This window comes from Colossoma macropomum, unplaced genomic scaffold (genome assembly GCF_904425465.1).
Source record: "Colossoma macropomum unplaced genomic scaffold, Colossoma_macropomum, whole genome shotgun sequence".
NCBI classification, from domain to species: domain Eukaryota; kingdom Metazoa; phylum Chordata; class Actinopteri; order Characiformes; family Serrasalmidae; genus Colossoma; species Colossoma macropomum.
Genome location: NW_023494803.1, coordinates 23,122,904 through 23,142,310, shown reverse-complemented (window position 1 = coordinate 23,142,310; position 19,407 = coordinate 23,122,904). Strand labels below are relative to the sequence as shown.

At 37.3% G+C, this 19,407-nt stretch overlaps 2 protein-coding genes across 4 annotated transcripts in view; both read right to left on the bottom strand.

Moving 5' to 3' along the window:
* The window catches only part of slc25a21 (solute carrier family 25 member 21), a 93,036-nt gene extending 84,871 nt beyond the window's left edge, over positions 1–8,165 (bottom strand). Inside the window, exons 1-3 of one of the 3 annotated variants that reach the window (XM_036592705.1) lie at positions 8,149–8,165; positions 7,812–7,951; positions 7,517–7,590 (exon numbers count right to left, since the gene is read on the bottom strand). In XM_036592705.1, the coding sequence (XP_036448598.1) occupies positions 7,517–7,583 (67 nt within the window). In that variant the 5' untranslated portion in view covers positions 7,584–7,590; positions 7,812–7,951; positions 8,149–8,165. Of the gene's footprint in view, positions 1–7,516; positions 7,698–7,811; positions 7,978–8,148 lie in introns of those variants that run through there. The other 2 variants (XM_036592704.1, XM_036592706.1) reach the window with 2 other exon arrangements.
* A 2,252-nt stretch (positions 8,166–10,417) lies between these two features.
* Positions 10,418–19,407, bottom strand: part of plekhh1 (pleckstrin homology domain containing, family H (with MyTH4 domain) member 1) — a 51,777-nt gene continuing 42,787 nt past the window's right edge. Inside the window, 9 exon segments of the mRNA XM_036593382.1 lie at positions 10,418–12,120; positions 12,594–12,740; positions 13,354–13,437; positions 13,569–13,698; positions 13,826–13,965; positions 14,048–14,189; positions 15,739–15,836; positions 16,006–16,161; positions 18,968–19,145. Of these exon segments, the coding sequence (XP_036449275.1) occupies positions 11,938–12,120; positions 12,594–12,740; positions 13,354–13,437; positions 13,569–13,698; positions 13,826–13,965; positions 14,048–14,189; positions 15,739–15,836; positions 16,006–16,161; positions 18,968–19,145 (1,258 nt within the window). The 3' untranslated portion in view covers positions 10,418–11,937.

Here is a 19,407-nt window from a genome sequence, read left to right as displayed (position 1 = left end):
AGTCGGTTAATGATAAATAACCAGACTTAGACAGTTAGTTACTGGTCAAAAGAATTCGCCAAAATGTTCATCCCTAGTAACTACTGAAAGGTAGGTAGTAATTTCATTTCATCACCAATACTTGAGCCTTTATAAATCAGTACAGCAACCACAAGGATAATTTAAAATAACTCTTGGTGTAGATAAGTGTAGTAGATTTGCTGAAATCATTACTGCTTTTTATCTCACACAACTCTCTACTAGAAGAAGAATGTGTCAGAATGTGAATGAATAAGCAAGACAACTGGGCTATTCCCCTGTTGAAACCTGTTAGCATGTTAGGACCCATCCAGTGCCAGTGGATAACATGAGCAAATAGGAATCCTAGACGTATAGACTGTGCACTTTTCCGTGATCCAGTGTAATTTTTATAGCTTTATTCCATTGTATAATTTCCCATATTTCAAACACAATAAAGGAAATCGCTGCATTTCCCCCCCATCTTTCTCTTGCTCTCTCACAATTGTGACGTTTGTGTCTGTCCTGATTTTATTGGATGACTCCCTCCTTTTGAAAGGATAATAAAACTGTAAACAAATTCAAAACAAGCCTCTCTTCTCAGCTTTGGTTCTCATTATCAAATTCTGCTGTTTTCTCTACTAATGTCCCCTTCCCAAGAAATGTCACTCTTTTACTGCTCAAGATCAGAAATAATCTGAAGTGTGTATAAATCTGAGATTCCCTAATTAAGGGCCTTTTCTCAAGGCATACCACCATGAGTAACCAGGCTGAATACTTTTTCCTTTCAAAGACTCAAATTGGCTCCTAAGCACAACAAATCCTCAGGACCACACTAGCCCCAGTGCCCCTCATCTTGAGATAGTTAGACCAGGCTAACTATCTCAAGAGGCTGTCTTTCTGCTGAAGGAGAGAAGAAAAAGCAGAGTAGTTGCGATACTCTTGACATATAAATACTCAAGTATCTACATAAATGCACACATGCAGTCTCATAAATCAAAGGCTTCTTACTTCATAATCCCTTTTTCTTTGACACTACTTATTATGTTTATTTATAATTCAAAAGTTTCTTCTCAAAAATCATCAGGTTTGTAATTTTCTACATGCTTGATTCTCAAATTAGGTTCAGTTAACCTTGCCTCAGTTTTGACTATGATGTCTATATTAGAGCAATCCTTCTTCGCTCTCTCAAGTAGAACATTCTGGTTTCTAAAAGAAAATAGAAGCTTACAAAAATGGCATTACTGTAATCTAAGGGCAGATTCACCCACGATTTCCGGACAGTGAGCAGCAGAATATGAAAACAGTAGTAAATCTCTCACACTCAGAGGCAAAGAACATATCCAATGGGCACTGAACTCAGAAAAAAATCATATACAGACTAGAGAGACCCAGAAAACTCTATTGTTTGGAACGAGTTCAACAGAAAGGTCAACTTTTATCCAACAGCAGACAAAATGAGTAATATGGGAGTGAGGTATGATCTTATTCTTAGAGCTGACTGTGTATGGAAATTCAAGTACTTATGGGTTTTTTTTACATTGGAATACAGCTTTGTGATAACTCTGCACAATCAAATGCTCTTCAGCCAAAAGGTCTTTCTATGCTCCAACTTAATTATAATGTTTGAAAACGGCCAACAGGACACCCAAGTCTTGCAAAAAAGGGAATGCTTGCACGCAAACCACCACGCGTGCACGCACACACACACACGCACACACACACACACACACACACAACACACAAACAGAACACAAAACCAACAGTGCAGTTTCATTTTCTTACAGGGTTATTCAGACTATGGCCCTTGACTACTTAGACGAAGCGCTCAATTAAGCATAGCTTGTTCAGCTGATTTCCTAGCCAGTTATGTTATTGCTGCCATGTGCTGTATTAGTGCATGTATACTTAAGCTTGGGGCTGACATGCAATGCGTTCCTGTTTTCTGAGTCTGTTGTTTTGGAATAGTTTTTTTTAGTATTTTAACTCTTCCTTCCATGAAACAGATTCTGTAAGACTTTCTTTTACAGTGCATTCTACGCCTTTATTTGGAATAAAGTCTTTATCTCTGCAATTGTGTCATTAGCTGAGAGAACGACAGGGTGTTTTTTTATCTAAAAACTAAAACTTTAAAAAATAAAATAACAAATAATCTACAGGGGTTTTTCAAGAGCTGCAAGGTATGGTGATGTTGCAAAACAACTATAACACAGCAGATACATGAAACCAAATAACGTGGAAGTTTGAGCAGATTTAATTTCTCTCATTTAGAGAGAGTCCCAGTAAAGGAGTTAGGTGAGTGATATACCTGGGCATGTTTAGTGATGCTGATTCTGATGCATTTTTCCATCTACAGCTCCACTGGACTGATTTTAATAATTGCTGCCTGTAATTGAGTGTGGGTGTAATGGTCCAGAGACAGCCTCCCATGTTGAACAATCATAATTACGCTGCTGATTCTGCTCTTAACATAACATTGCAATTATCCTTATTGCTTACAGCAACTTAACATGCATGATGGATTGGATGAATATGTGTGCTTGTGTGTGTGCATAAATGTCTTCAATTCCTACACAGCCTACAATAGAGATGTCTCCCACGCGCGTTTGTCCTGGTCCACTAGGTCAACAAGTGCCATAAATCACGTCATTAAGATAACGTCAGCAGCCTCTGACCAGCTCATACATTACACAGGCAGAATAAAGCCCCATCAGCTCAGATAAAAGGCTAATCTCTGACACAGAGCTAATCCAATAGGAATGTTTCCCAACCCAGCACAATCCTACAGCAGTTTAACAACAGTCCCTCCCCACTAGACAAGGGGTGGCATCGAAGTAATCTAACAGGATACACCACTATTCACAGATTAAGAAACGGATAGCTGTAGTGCTGAAATACGACTGGCTGAGCTACAGCCAAGAACACTGGAAAATACTCAATATACACAATTCTTTATTAACGTGGCGAGGTATTATAAAGACCCCAAACTGTTCATGGAAAATCTTTTAACCATAATGTTATATGGCAATGTTGTAATGTTGCAATTTTGTAAAGCCTACTGTTAATGAACTACACTCATTGGCAGAATAATTTTGATAGGATTTTTATCAATAATAACTATAATTTTTTTATTATTAACAATTAATATTAACTACTTTCTCATACTGTATTTTGTTGCCATTTATATAAAAATCCCACCGCTGTCATGGTTTATGGAATCTAGAGGCAGGCAGAACCATACAATCTGTATAGCTTTTAGAGGCTAAGCCCCTTGCTGTGTGTTACCATTATGCTTTATGCCTGGTTGCAGTCAACTGATTTCTTGTGACATCATGATCCTGCACATTTCCTCATGTGTAATTAGTCACAGTGGTCAATAAATCTCCTCTGTTTGTTTTTGCAGTGTTTGCTGTGGTTTACTTGAGAGCCTCCAATCTCAAGGTCAGCTTTTAATATGCAAACAAGAGAGCATGTGATATGCAAAAATTATGTTATTATCTTAGTTACTTAATTATAAAAGTCAAATTCATAAAAATAGGAAAATTATTACCCTACCACTTCAATGTATATTGCAAAAACTCATGAAATAAAGAAGCTTATTCTTTCTGTCCACTCCTGTGTCTATATAGAACAGTAGCTTGATGTAAAAGTAATGCAAAGCTTCTCAGTAAGTCAAATCGCATGCATAAGGGATTATCCCAAACTGTGACATGGAAGAGGTGGGAGCAGATTTAGAAGAGACACAGTGAAGTATTCTTCCAAAATCAACATTACTTCAAACATGAGGTCATTTAAACATCTGTCTACAACATGGCTATGCAGAGCTTAATCAAAGCCCTTCTAAAGCATGTACAATTGTTTCTGGAAATAAATATTAGGCCTAATTCAGCTCTGATTATGGCAGCCAATTGTGGCTCTGAGAGGAAACGCTCATTTGGAGCAGATATCTCATGTCAGAGAATAATCCTTCCCTGAGTCGCCTGTTCCCTTCGCCTACATTTATTTGATCTTCTTTTAGGCACTTTTTTCTTCCTGCCTTAGTCCAAATAAGTGGATTTATTTGTTCGATGTTGCCTAAACCTTGTTTCACAGTTTAAGACCATTACAATTAGTGAAGTCTGAGTGCATTTTAAGTGCAGGCCTGACAGTCTGCTGCAGACAAGTGGACTGAGTTCAATCATACTTAGGCTGTCTGTCTTTTCTCGACACACTCCATTTGCAGTCAGCGGATACGTTTACACAGAAACTAATCATAACTTAAACATTTCTGTGTAAATCTTACCAAATTACATGGCGCAACAGGGAAGTAGAGAGGAAATCAATACCAAAAACACTTAAGGTTACATCTGACAGTTTTTCCTGACATTCTGGTAATGACTGAGATAATTGGTTCAATGGAAACTAGTTTCTCTTTGATGAAGAAAAAAACTACACAGAACAAAAATTTGTAATTTTTCACTCAAAACATAAAATGTACATATCTGTTGAAGGGATCTGGTACGTTAAAAAGATGTTACCTAATTTATTGGACAGGTTGTCAATTACAGTATTATTTATTTAAAAATAAATAAATGTTTAGCAGCAGCAGCAACAAACAACAACAACAGTAATAACAGAATGAATAATAGAACTGAAACTTTATCTTCTTAACTTCACGTGAGCTCGTGTAACTAAGGCTGAACCAACATATGATGGCATGTAATAAACATTTACAATTAAGAACAGATTAATAACAATTGAGCGTTTTAGTTTAGGCAACTAGGCTAAATTACTAACAAAATTTCATGAGCTTATCTGAAAGATACTGAAATAGCTGTCTCATCAACAAGCACTAAAAGTTACCCAAAGTGAGAATGAGCTTACTGGTTGAGCATGTAGCCTAAAATTAAAAGATACAATGCTTCCACCTTGTGGCAAAAGGCCGAATGTGATGAAACACTGACCTGATGTCATGGATAAATATAAAATGCTGCAATGGGGTCACACAAATCAAACATCTGTGTGGAATCTGTTCCATCCCTATAAGTAATGTGAAAGAAAATACCATCTCCAAAGGAATTTGGTTTTTAGATGGATGAAATAAAGATCAGTAACCAACACAAGCATCCATCTAAAGGTCACAGTGACTGGCAGCTCAGCAAGGAAACCCTAACAATGGCAGCCTTGAAGAAAATTACACTTACACCCAGCCCAGCCCCATGACCAGGACACACAACTGAACCAAGCCCCATTAACTGGGGTTTTACGGGGAATGCGACCAGAACAGGAGAACGTACACATGAACTGAGGGTAGATCATTCTACAGGAGAAGCCACGACTGCACTCAGGCAGCCTAATAAAATCTTACAAACTGTCCGCAGAGAGAGAGAGAGAGACAGATAGAGAGAGAACTCCATAGTCCCAGATGACCTCTAAATATGACTACAGTGCAGAGTTCACGAAGGACACCATAATAGCTAAGGTAGGAACAGTCGTCCTTACTTAAGTTACACTGGAGCTTTAAGAAAATATACCATTTATCGTCGCTGGCGATTTCTAGTCTCTGTTTACAAACATTTAATCATAACAGGAAAATGGAGAGCACAGGACTACATGCAGCCTACATAAGAGCATGAAGTAGAACTGGCATGATTTTAGAGAGACGGAATTAGATTAGAGAGTAAGATTTTATGGAAGCAGGCCTTGTGAAACAGAGTGTCTATACAAGATGTAAGCAAAGCCTTCACAAGTCCTATTGCAGTGTTTTCGTGGTAAAAATTATAGCACATTTTATGAGATTGCTGAATACTTGCAAAGGGCCAAATACATATTACAGTTGGGTCCATTCAATTTCACTTCAGCAAAAAGATCAAGAAATGAACTGACACGGATTTCAAAAACTGTAATTCATCTATTCATTTCTAGCGAATTTTGTTTTCAATCGCCAAAATAAAACTATCATTCAAACTCTCTGAAATGCCACTGCATCAAGCAGCATAAAAATAACGCTACCATGTTTGTATCAGAAAATAACTGCTTAAAATATCCATACTGGTATAATATTAAGACTATTTGACTACTACAGAGTGTGCATATGATAGAGAACTAATTAGCCTAATTAGCCTGTTAGCATTCTTAAGAAACACTTAAACTCAGAGCACAGCTATCCTTATGCTCACGTCAATTTTGTCAGCAATTTTTATTTTTAAATTTAGGTACTGCAACTTAAATGAAGAAAAAAACATATATGTAAGGAAATAAAACAAGATCTTGCATGTCTCCAGTATCCACATCATCTGTGTACTGTAGAAACATTTCCCTAAAGCTGTAATGTACAAACGTAATCAAGGTGAGTAATCAGCTTTGTCAGCAACAAGTGAAAAACAAATGAATAATGGCCTACACAAATGGGATTTACAGAAGCAAATTAATTAAGCGTATTAATTATATAAGCTATTATGTGGTTTCTGAAAAAAATTCCAGTCTTATTTAGTAATAGAATTCAGTATTAAAAAGAAAAAAAACTGTCAACTCACTGACATGATTTATTCTTACATCACTAAAACTCTAAGGAACAGTGTAATCATTTGGATGGTTTATTTTTGAAGAAAGCCAAACATTCGATCCACACTCAGCTGCAGTTAGAGAAATGTTCAGATTTTTAAATTTCACAAACCTACGATTCCACAACATGATTCCCTGTGCAGTTCAAGAAAGAGGTCGGCGACATGCTGCCCATACCAAATTGCTCCAGATGCAAAATTCTGCCAACAACCTCAGTGCTTTTATGTGGTCACTGAATTTTTCCCCACTTTCTTTTTAGCACAAGTCTGTAAACAATGGATATCAAAACCATAATTTTATCATCACTGAATAAAAATGTTTCTCTGAGAACAAGATATAGGAACTGCCCTGAAAGCAATGCTCATATCAAAATCCTAGCAGCCTTCAACACGTTTTTTAGCCCAGTGGGTCATTGGGAACTTTAAGCTCTGCTTATTTGTGCTCCAATGTTCTCCTTAATGAAGTAGCACGTTTAATCAGGTGCTTGAGACGAGAATGACCGGGTCTGGCAATAGAAACATGCAGATATAACAGAAGGACTGCAGATGCTCCGAATGTAAAAAGCAGACTGACTCCCTTTAATAATACATTAGTCTAAGCACTTTCTGACGTCTACCAAACGTGATTTCTCCAAAGGAACATTTACATAGCGGAACTACTTCTTAGTGCGCCGTGTTTTCCGAAGACAGTGCTCAGACCATCCGGTCCAGAGGCTACTCATTTTTAGCAAATTTGCTGTTTTAAAATACATGTTCACACGGCCTTGGCTTAAAACTACACATTAAAATATCTTTTTAATCGCCGACATTCACGCCCAACCAACAGTTATGAAGAGTGTCCGAGTTTTCTCGGTGAAATGTCTGGACTGCGCTGCTGGAGGACTCAGGCAGGCATGCAGGCTAACTCAGCCTTAGCTCGCTAAACACTGTACTAAACTCTCTACTGAACGGAAAGCTGCTTCTTCTCAACCACCTACCTGCAGATCCACCAGCAATGATCTGATGAGATGCCTCCCGTAGCAAACTCTTTTTAGTGGGGCTCATGATCGATCTGTTCAAGCGGGGAAAACAGCGAAACTTAATAGGCAGACTAACCTATAGGTCCACACATCCAAATCCAGAGTTTTAAACAAACTGACTGTTTTAGTTGTACTTTAACCTGAATACAAATAGTTAATATTAACAGGCTATGTGTGTGTCTTTTTAAAACACTGAGATGAGTCGAGTTTTCAGTATTTCAGTTTCATATTTGTGAGTTTTACGCAGGGTTACCTGATCTTGGGCTGTGCTGGTGAAGTGAACACCACACGCCGTGTGTGCAGGAAGCTTCTCAGGTCTCGTTCCGAGTTTCAGCTGCTCAGAAGCCCGGAGGTCCAGTCTCTGTCTAACCCAGCACACTCCTAACCTAGTGCCTGGAGTTTAATTTTAACTAACGTTACAGAGGAAGATATCGATTGCTGGACGTGACAGATCAGCAGCAGAAGGACCAGGCAGCAAATATACGAGCTAAAAGCTCTAATCATTTACGATAAGACATTTACAGAACCATGTTTTTACACATACAGTTGATTTGAGGAAAAATATCCACACCGTGAATACTATTTCTTACCTTATGACATCCATTTTGTCGAGGTAAATCAGGTTGTTTTGACAGTTGCACGATAAAACTGAAGGTAACGCTATAATCGTCCAATAAGTAAAAGGCTTTGTGGGTAAGGCTAATAACGGTCGAGGCTATTTGCGTTAAGCTGACATTAAATGCTAGTTTGAAAAAAGCGGGAGACTGGTTTTAAAACTATTTTGTGTTAATTTGGGCGGAGGATGTCAGTCTGCATACTAACATTGACGTTCATTTTTAGGCTATTTTTTAGCCTATTGGCTAAAAGTTAAAACATGTAGCGTAAACGTTAGCCTTCAGCATTTTAACTGAACGACGGCTCGAGTCACTTATTTAAGAGTGAACTGACCGCGGTTGCTTCTGTGAGGAAATGTATGTACGTTACCATCGTATCCTTAGAAAAACCGTTTTTGTTATCAAGTTGCAGTTAAGTTTTTTTTTTTTGTTTTTCGTGAGAAATGTATTTTCCGGCCGTTATCAGCTACTGAGCCACAAGTCATTTGGCGCGTGGCGCGCGCAGTTACGTTTTCACTGCTTCTGTAAAGCCAAATCATTAGCTAATGTTTGTGTTGCACTTGGACTGTATCAACATGGTGAACAAAGAATTAAAGAATTTGCAGGAAGGCACTTTTCTCTCGTGTTTATTAAACCCAAACTATCCCATTAAACCCAAACTATCCCAAGTTTAGTATAACGAAAAATCCCACCCATTCTAATTGGTCCAAATAAAACAATTTTGTACAGTTAAATCTTGTATTAACAATTAACAGTACTTGACAAAATGGCCCAGCCACATTCATGTAACCAAACGACTAAATTTCTTAAGAAATGGATAAAAACGTACTTTTTAGCCACATTGTTTAATTGAATTAAAATATAAGTTTACAAATTCAGATGTGGACATTAATGAGTTAACTGTACATCATATGCTGTATGTTGCTGTTATAGCGCATTTGTTGCATAGGCCCTAATCACTTTAGACAACTGAAACAGAATCTGAATTGCCCCACTCATCTCGACTGAGATGCCTGCATTTACATGTCCTGTCTAACCTGGATCAACATTTATCTCAGATGTAAATCTATGCTCAGTGGCAAAATAACTGAACAATTCAAAATTGAGCATTTCAGGAAGCTGCTGTTAAATTGTGAATTTAGTACCATACTAAGTTCATCGGGTGGAAAACTCTTGGATTTTTAGGAACTGTTTAATGTAGTTAAAACCCATGAAAGATGAGGCAGTAGTCAACCTGGTTAACCTAAACAGCAGCCATATAAAAGGCCTGATATCCTCTGGAATTACCATATCATCACTAAAAGACTTTCTATTTTGAGAAACTGGCTCTCGTCCTTTAATAAAACAAAGCAAAGCTTAACATTTCTTATTTGTTTGATGTCTCATAAACTTAAAGCTGTCATTTAACATCACAGGTCAACATAAAACAAAAATACATTATGCAGAGAGATTTTACCAGACTGCGCAAGAAGCTGCTCTAGTTTTGCTTCTTCACAATGCACAATAAAATAGTTTCTTTTCCTGTATGAAAGTGGACATAGAGACAGGCATGCAGAGCAACAACCACACTGCTGTGTTACTTCAGAATGAGATTTTTTTCCTCCCTGATTTAATTTTAAAATGTTGAATTTATAGCATGCCGTTGGCAGGAAAATGCCATTAGCACTTTGACCTGGCTTCATGCAGAGGGATCCCACCCTTGCCATAAACTGGTGTGCTGGCCAGCGTGTGTATTGATCCTTCTTTTATTTGTTTTTACTTATTTATTTACACATTTGCTTAATTATGGAATACAACAGTAATGAGATCTGAATGAATTGTGTATGATCATAAAATGTTTCTCTCTATAAAAGGCTTGCATTAATATCATTTATGTGCAGCAAACAGCTACGTATCCATAGAGATGCAATAATCTGTTCTTCACCATTAGGGAGAAGTACAAAAATAAGTGTGTGAATTGAGAAGTACTTGTTCCTGTAATAAGAGAATGCAAGTGCACTTTTAAGAATGCAAAAGTAATTTTAAGTAATACAACAATATGCATTAAAATGATTATCTCTAAATTGCTTGTGAAACTATGACCACACGTAAAAAAAAAACATTACATTTCTATGCTCTGAAGGTTTAAGCCATTTCACTTAAACTATATTATTCCACATAGGTCTTTTATTAATCAACTTAGCATTTTAATAATTTAGCAAGAAAAGAAAGAACATCCAATTAGATGAGAACAACGTACCTTTTATTTTCAACACACAAATTATTTATGCATGAAAGATTTGATGCCTTCACAGCGCTCTTAGTTTCTGTCTATGGACAGCCTATTTGCAGAAAAAGAAGGCATTATTCCTTAGCTTCTTGGAACTGCTCAAGAAAACGCAGCAAGGACTGGCTTAGAAAAGCAAGCTGTTTTTCACTAAAAGCAGCAATGTTATGAAAACAAAATAAATACCTAAAACTCAGACAGTGGTTTGATCCATAGAACAATTCAAGTCACTCAATAATTTGATAGCTCTTTTGCAGATTAATTTCTACATAAGCACATCAGAAGATCAACGTCTCCTTCTTAAAGTCTTCATATCAGCGCAGCATGTTGTAATATGTCCCATTATTCTATGCTACAGCCCTGTCAACAGTTGCCATTACAGATTTAAACAGGTGTAAACATGTTTGATTTGTGACTGTGCTGTATAATAGATCTGTACTTTCTTGACCAGAAAAAAATCCACATTTTCCAATGCATGGTTGTAACAGTGGTGAATGGCAACCAAAGTAGTCTGTTCATCAGAGTCTGTTCCATTTCATTTCATTTTAAGGGATGAAAATTAAAAATGTAATGTTCTTTTTTTTAAAAATAAGAATAATAGTTGATGTCAGTGAGAATAATTGAATTAACTAAATATTAATTCAGTTAATTATGGGTAATAATTCAGTTATAAGGGAACAGAAGTGCCAATGTTTGCAGTCATCCAGACCCAAAATTTTTGTGGTTTAATTTTGTAAAATTTCCATGCTACTTTAATCAAAAAGTTGTCTCCACATAACTATTTGTACTTGAAATTTTAAATATAAGGTGTAGAAATGTACATGAAATGGTACAAATATTGAGACAGACTCGGGTAAATAAACTATTCAAATAGACAACCAAAAAAAAACAAAAAAACTTAAAAATAAAAAATAATGCAAAACAGAGGTAAGAAAATCAGCTAAGAAAATCAAAGCAGAATTTTAAAAAGGGGCACAGAACTCCAGCTAGAAGCCCTTGTTAAAAGCATTAATGATTTACATACTGTCTTCTTCCTTTATGCCTCGGCCAATATTTTAAGCAAAGTACCTTTGCTAGTGGTCTGTACTCTCCCTTTTCAGGCACTGGCAAAACCTCTTTTCCATCTTAATTGAGTAGAGAAGTGGTAGGAAAGAGAGGAAGCTAGGAGTAGAGGGGCTGCGTGACCCTGAAATCCCACTCGCAGCGCGGCTCACAGTAAAGGTCTAAGGAATGTGTAGCTTATAAATAAAAGGACTGCTTGTCCTTTTTTTGCAAGTATTTGATCTTTTCACGTGATGAATGACAAAAATAATTCATGTTCTGGCTTTTCATCCCACTCCCCACTCAGAAGTTTGAGGTCTGTGCAATTGCAAATACTGCGTAAAGACCATGATGACCACCAGAGGGTGTTTACGCAAGACAGAGGAAATCTTCGGCTTTAGCTCTCTCAGTACCCTGTGGACATGTTTGGAGTGTCTGTTATCGGAACTGTTAAGCCCTCACAAAAGTGTGGGGCCTTTGGTTGTGTATGTCATTGAGGGGAAGTGTCTGCTGTCAATGTCCCACAGCTTCCTGTCTCCTCGAGACGCCAGTGCGGAGGGCTGCGTCTGATTCACAGCTGTTGGAAGGCCTGACGTCCAGTAGTTGATATAGCTGGCCATCAGCAGAGTCAATTCTAAGATCTGAACAATCACAACAGAGAGAAAATTGAATCTAAAAAATAATATGTGTCACCTGGGCATCACAACATTACTAGCCAAAAGAATTGTAGCCCCACAGGGTAAAGGTCCAGTTGCTGCTAACACAAAGAGCTTGTTAGCACTTCCTGTGTCATATATAATGCTGTAAGGCTTTGAGGTGACTCAGTTCCAGAAAGTGAATCTGAAACCTCGCTCAGTATAAGAAAACCTGTTTTAAGCATCTGTCAGCCTGATATATCAAAGCTGAGTGAAGGAGCAGGAGGGTAGCTTTGATTTTTTGATTTTAAGTGATTTTCAACATCAGAGTTCACCCCCACATATGGTAGATTAACTTTCTTTCCCACCCCATAAAATTATGATTAAAGAAACTGATATATCAGAATGAGCTGGTTTAGTGCAGAGTGCTGATTGGCAGAACAGTTAAAATGTATTTAATGACCAATCTTATCTTTTACCTTTGGTTTAGCCATCGCGAAAACAAGCTTGTCCACAGTCCTCTTCCCCAAAGCCTGGTCTTTAGTCTGGCTGACCACCACCATGAAGTCCTCCTTGCACCCTCCAAAGGTGATCACTGACTGGTATGGGTAAGTGACCAACAGGTGCTACATACAAATAAACATATGCACATATCTGAGCAGTCATCAATAGGTGTCAAATGACCCAGAGAAGAACGGGTGCTGCAGAGCTAAAATAATATTCATGCACTGATTTCTGATTTCTAAAATGTCATTTTGGCATAAAGAAAATGGACAGAGTTTCCAGTCTCTTAAAGATTTTAAAGAGGGAGCTGCTGAGAGTGGCAAGTGGATGGGCCTAAGCCAAACCGAAAATGGAAGAGTAAAAGCTGCAGCAAATTACAGAGTCATGCCGACACTGTTTATTCCTGCTCTAAATGACTGCATTTCTGCAAGCAGAGAAGATCAGTCATGCCAACAAGCGGCTATTTGGGCCACTCTGTAGAGAAGGAACTTTTGGAAGCACTGCTGCAGAAAATCATTCCAGACCAGCAGGCCTGTTTCTGGGAGGTTTGCAGGGCCAAGAAAAAGGCCTTAACCTTAAATACTCTTAACTTGAAGAACAGGCCAGAAAACGAATGGCAAGTGCTGCCATAAAAAACAATTCGCCCATCCTCCAGTAGAGTGTGCTAAACATCTGTGATGATAAATGGTAATAGTCATGCATTTCCATTTTATTTGTGAACATGTTTCCACTCACCATGGAGTAATCTAACACACTTAACCCATCCTCGCTGACAGCAAGCCACACTTGTGTCTGCTGTAACGCAGAGGGAGGCACTGGCTACAGGAAAAAGAGTGAGAGATTGGAAGGAAAAGATACGTGATTGGCACTTTTAAAATAAGCCTGAAAAAGCCATCAAAACAGCATTTATATTTCACAGAGCACGTTCAAGGCTGTAGAAGTACACTTACTTTGGCACTGAATAGTTTGGCTCCAAACAGGGGCCATTTGCGAGCCACAGTCAAATAGATCCTCACACATTCGGCAGCAGAGCAACCCCGCAGAACAGACCACTTAGCGGCCAGCCGCTCAGCCAGCTCCCTGTGGAATATATGGCAACCGAAAATCATCTTTTTCTGTCTTCCTTTTTTACACACAGATTTATGTTCATTGTTTCATCTGTAATATGCAGCTTTATACAAAGTAATTATGCCAGATGTGGTTTTACCTGAGTTGCTCCATGCTGCAGTCTTGTTTGTAGCGTTTGGGATAGAACCGTTCCAGAACCTGCAGCAGTATCTGTTGGATCTTAGACTGGGGAGAGCCGCTGGGAGATGCAGGTGTTCGATCCAAGTCCCCATGTTCCACCTGCACCACAGAAACACCATACAGGGCTTTCATATTTCAACACACAGACATAAAAACTCTGACACAGTCGACTTTTGCACACCTGGGCCATTAACGCTGCCACCTCCAGGGCCAACTCCTTGTTGACAGGAAAATGGCTTTGATGCACCTCTTCATTCACTTGATATGCCAGCAGGAGGCGCTCTCTCTCAGTTTCCCCTTTCGCCTGTGCTCGGAACCACAGCCTAGACAACAAAGCACAGAAGCCTATTGCTACCTGTTATATTTGCATGTTAAATACAGTTCATTTAATGTAGGGATTTCCTGATCTGATCTGAAGAACATCCACCGTTTATGATGAAGCATGTTTTTATAACTGCGGTTAAGCTAGCCACCTTTTGTCCAAGAGATATAGGCTACACGGAATATGTAAGAGTTAGATAATCTTGAAATACGAAATATTTTTTAAAAAGTAGTCCAAAAAGATGCCACGCAATGTGAATACTAAATACAAAATAATTTACTGTAGGAACAATACATGTCAACTCACCTTAGCCCTGCCCAGCCATGTGTAGGCAGATCAAAAAATTTCAAGAAAATTTCAGTTTAAGTCATGAAACCTTGCAAAGGTTCACAGCTGTGCTCCAGGTAGTTTTAAAGTCTGGATGTCTGGATGGAGGATGTACTTTTATGTTAAATTCTGCAGTATTTTTTTCTTTAAAAAAAAATGTAAAAAGAAAAATATTAGTCCCTAAATCGACTAAACCTATTCCCTTCAAACTTACAACAATATAGATATGCTATGACTCTTTCACGGTTTAGTTTATTGTGTTGAAGCACAATATACAAATTAGTACAACTTTTTCTACATTCAGCTGCAGGAAGGATCTTGAAATTTATGAGAATATCAGGTGACATCAATTTTACATCACCTGCATTTTGAAAATGTCAGTGACACCAGCAGCAGGAAATGGAAATTCAGGTGAAATCAGCAGAATAGTAATAGGGAAAGACTGTATCCCAGGAAAGAACATTGCCTTTTGATTTGATGGAAAATGGAGGATGCCATCTCTAAACTTCAGATGATAGAGATGTCTTAGTATTTTCTTTTCATCCTCTTCATCCTTGTAGTCTTTAAATTCAAGATGTAGTTTCAAATCCTGAGAAATTAATAATTAATACATTTGCTAAAATGTAGGCACACTACATAAAACCTACATTTTGCAGAAAATAATTTTTAAAGCTAAAAGATTAAAAATCAAAGATGAAATATTGCATAATTATGAAGTGTTACGGAGCTCTGACACAAAAAAGTACATCCTCTAGTAGATTAACCTGTAAAACGCATTTATTAAAATCAAACCAATTGATTTAAAGTGAAACATTATTCCTGGTGTTGTATTACAGTTCAATGATGTTGTAAACAATTAATGTCAATACTTAAAATGCAATTTAGAACCTGATGGGGCAAATTCAGAACTAGAAACTACTTGAAAAACAGCTTTGAAACTTTACATGATTTAGTTTTTGCTTTATTTTTTGCTTTATTTTTTAAATGGGATTTAAATATATGATGTGACCACACAGCCCCTAGGTGAGATAGTGTGGAATGACACTTGCATTTTAAACTTGAAGTAGTACTTGAAGTATTATCTACAAAAATACAAATTTCAGATCAGGATGTAAGGTTATTGGAAGATGTTTAATATTATATGATCAGAATCAGGGGCAGAAAATAATTGTATCATCACTAATTATAATATGTACGAGAGAAAACAAATATTAATGCCATACCTGCTTTTGTATGTTAAACGAACAATGCGTGTCCCCTCATACTTCCCAGGTTGCAGTTCTTTCAGGGCCTGTTCCCACTTTGAGATCACATCACATATCTAACAAAAACAACAAAAAAAAAGTTTACTTGAAAAAGCAGTAAATACAGTCAATGCGGTCTTCCACTGTATGGATCAGTGGAGGGCCAGTTCCTGCATCTGTGAGCCATGGGCCAAAAGCTAAGCGATGGTTATTCCAGCAATTTTAGAGTGTGACAGAGTGTGTTACCTTGGCAGCAGGCTGCAGGCAGTGCTCCAGGTCTTTTCCTGAGGGGTCGTCGGTGAAGAGGGCGAAGCCAGAGAGCTGAGGCTTCCTCATGCCTGCTCTTTGGTTCAGCGTGTTCACAAATTCCTCCACTGTTGTGGAACCATCAAACCCCACCACCTACAGTGCATTCAAGAAGAAAAGAGAGAAAAAGCACTATTCAGAAACAAAGAGTTTTTTTCTGGAAATCAGTTTATGAAAGTTTTGTCTTTGGCATCAGGGTTATGTACAATTCTATGCCAAAGTCAGAGACCACCCTTCTTTATTAAATTTAAAATCAAACTTGCGATTAAGTATGAGTTTTTCATTTTCAGGAGATATTTCTGAGGAGATTAGATACAAGGTAATCCACTTGCATAAGTAAGGGGGGGAAGTCAAAAAAGGTAAAATAAGTTTCTAAAACTGGAGTTAAAAAAATAATGGCCGACCAGTATGGGCTTTTCAGTGGCTGATGGCAATAGTTAGAGAACAGAGCGGCCGATGGCCAATATACAATGCCAATATCATGTTATTGTTTGTTGTTGCTGTTGTTGTTTTTTGCATTTGATAAAACAATTTAATAATAATAATAATAATAATAATGATAATAATAATAAATGAGACACAAAATTGCATTAAATTAGCACTGTTATTGTCTGTATGGTCTCTGTTTGTTTAAGTAGATCTGCACTCTGTCTACATCAGGCAACTGCATTATTCTATACATAATAATATCTATCTATCTATCTATCTATCTATATATATATATATACATATATATATATATATATATATACATATACATATATATATATATATATATATATATATATATATATATATATATGTGTGTATATGTATATATATATATATATATATATATATATATATATATGTATATATATATATATATATATATATATGTTTAATGCTAGCAATGGTTTTTGATTAGATTTGCTGTTATTTAGGATTAGAAAAACATGTTAACATTTAGAAAAGACGATAGTAACTGATGAAATTTATGCAAATGTTTATAGCAGGGTGCATGAGAGTTATAGTACAGGGCTCTAACTTTTTCACCACCTTTCCAAAACTGTCCCAACGCATATTTTTGTATGTTTGTTTACGTTTGTTGACACATTAGATTACAAGCCATATAGCCAATCTAAGGAATCAAACACATTAAAAAAATTAATAATTTTTTTCTCGCGCATTACACATCCTGTTCATATCATCTACCAAGTGACTACAGGTGACAACAATGTGCTAGAGCAGAGATTCTGTCTCACAAGTCCACTATTGTCTGTCATTAAACACTGTGACAAGTTAGTTTGATGTATTGAAACACAGACGAACACACAGACAGAGAGAGAGATATGCGCACAGGGAGAGTGACACGCAGAGGGAGAGAGACACAGAGAAAGAGAGACACACAGGGGGAGAGAGACATGCACACAAGTGCAGAAACTATGTGACAAGGCTGAAGTTTTGGCTTTATATTTGCCAGCCTCTTGTTTGAATTTTCCACCTTAAATGGTGCAGCAATTACATTCTCCATTTAAGGTGAAATGGTAAAAATCAGAGCAAGAAGCTGACTCGACTTCCTGTATGTTTGTTCCCCAAAACAAGTTAATCACACTAACGCTGGCTTTCAGACTCTAAGCCACCTTGTTAAATCAAGGCTATCTCTAGCCCATCAGCTAATGCAACCGACTGTAACTAATGTTGGGCATCTTATAACTATCAAATCAATCGCTTATGATAGCACATTGTTGACTTGAGACAAGAACAATAGATTTTTGAGCCTTGTAAGCTAGTTTAGCTGGTTGAAGGTTTGCAACCGTTAACATTACAATTTCCAACTATGGTTATTTGCACTCACTAAAAGACCAGAATCTAATTATACACAGACAATAAACATGTATTATTAAGAGTGGCCAACTAAATACATAGCTATGAAATATAAAGCTAGGAATTTAAGTCTTAATGTTTTTTTTTCACCCAGAAACGTTACATTCAGGACGTGGGCATGTTTCCAACTGTCTCACAGCACACCTGCCCGTTGTTCCACAGTAGCCACACTGACAAAAACTACCTGCAGCCGTGTCTGCGGACATTTTTTGATTATCGGCCTTGTGAGCACAGACATCAGCCGATGCCAATTACCTCAAAATGGTATTTCGACCACTATGAAAAAATTATTAAAAGACATGAAAATGGGATTCCTAACAACTGTGCAACACCTGGTAGATCACCAAAATTGTCATCATCAGATAAACAGTACTTAAAGTTATTTCTGAGCTCCACTCTTGCTTCGGAAACGAAAAAAAAATCTACAGGTGTTTTTCATCTTTCCACTGTGAGAAAACAACTCAGTGCTATGGGTCTAAAAGGATGGGTAGCTGTCAAGAAGCCATTACTGAGAAAAAGAAATAAACAAATAAAATATTTATCAAATCAAACAAATAAGCTCAAACAAATAACCACAGAGTCCTTAACACAACATCACTGAGAAGCAGAAAATGCTGAACTTTGGAGGTGTGGGAAAATATCTCTGCAGATTTCTTTGGAAAACCAGATTTCTTTGGAAAAAAGAAATCTCCCAAAAAGTTTGGAAGCTGTAATAAAGGCAAAGTGTGAACACAAAAAATACTGAGAAATTGGATATGTAGTAATTGAGGCTTCTGTGTAATTTTCTAATAACTATATGTTTTCTACTTTTCTGTTCTGCAGGAGAATCACCAGGAGCAAAACAGATTAAGAACCAAATGCTGCACTGACATTTAGTCAGACCCTTTTGTTCAGTGTTACTGGACATATTACCCTTAGAAAAAAATTGACTTGTACAAAATCAGTATTGTTATTTGGTCTATAGTCAATTGTTCATAGTCCCAAAGGATAGGGGATAGATATTTTTAAATCACTATGTGTGTTTGCGTGTGTTTACCTGGTAGGTATTGTTCATGAAGTGGACAGGTATGCTGAAAGGTAGTGAGTGATGGTACGGGTTTCTTAGCAGAATAGACACAATCTCCATACGAGAAGGCTTGGCCTCTCGCTCTCCATTCTGCAGCGCTCTCTCTACTGACCGCTGACAGTACACTGCATACTTCCCCACTTCACTTCTGTACAAACACAGAGAGCAACATGAACATACACAATTTATTATGGCAGCATTTATACAATATAAAAAAACAGCATAAGGAATAGGCCTTTTAACAATTAATACATAATTATTTGATCACAATTGTTTGAGCTGACTGCAATTATTTTCCATGGTTGTTAGCTTTCACAATCATAAGTTTAAGTTGCAATAAACAGAATTAAATTGGGTGTGTCTTCCTCTTTTTCCACCTTTATTGAAACACACCATGGGTCTTATGAAAA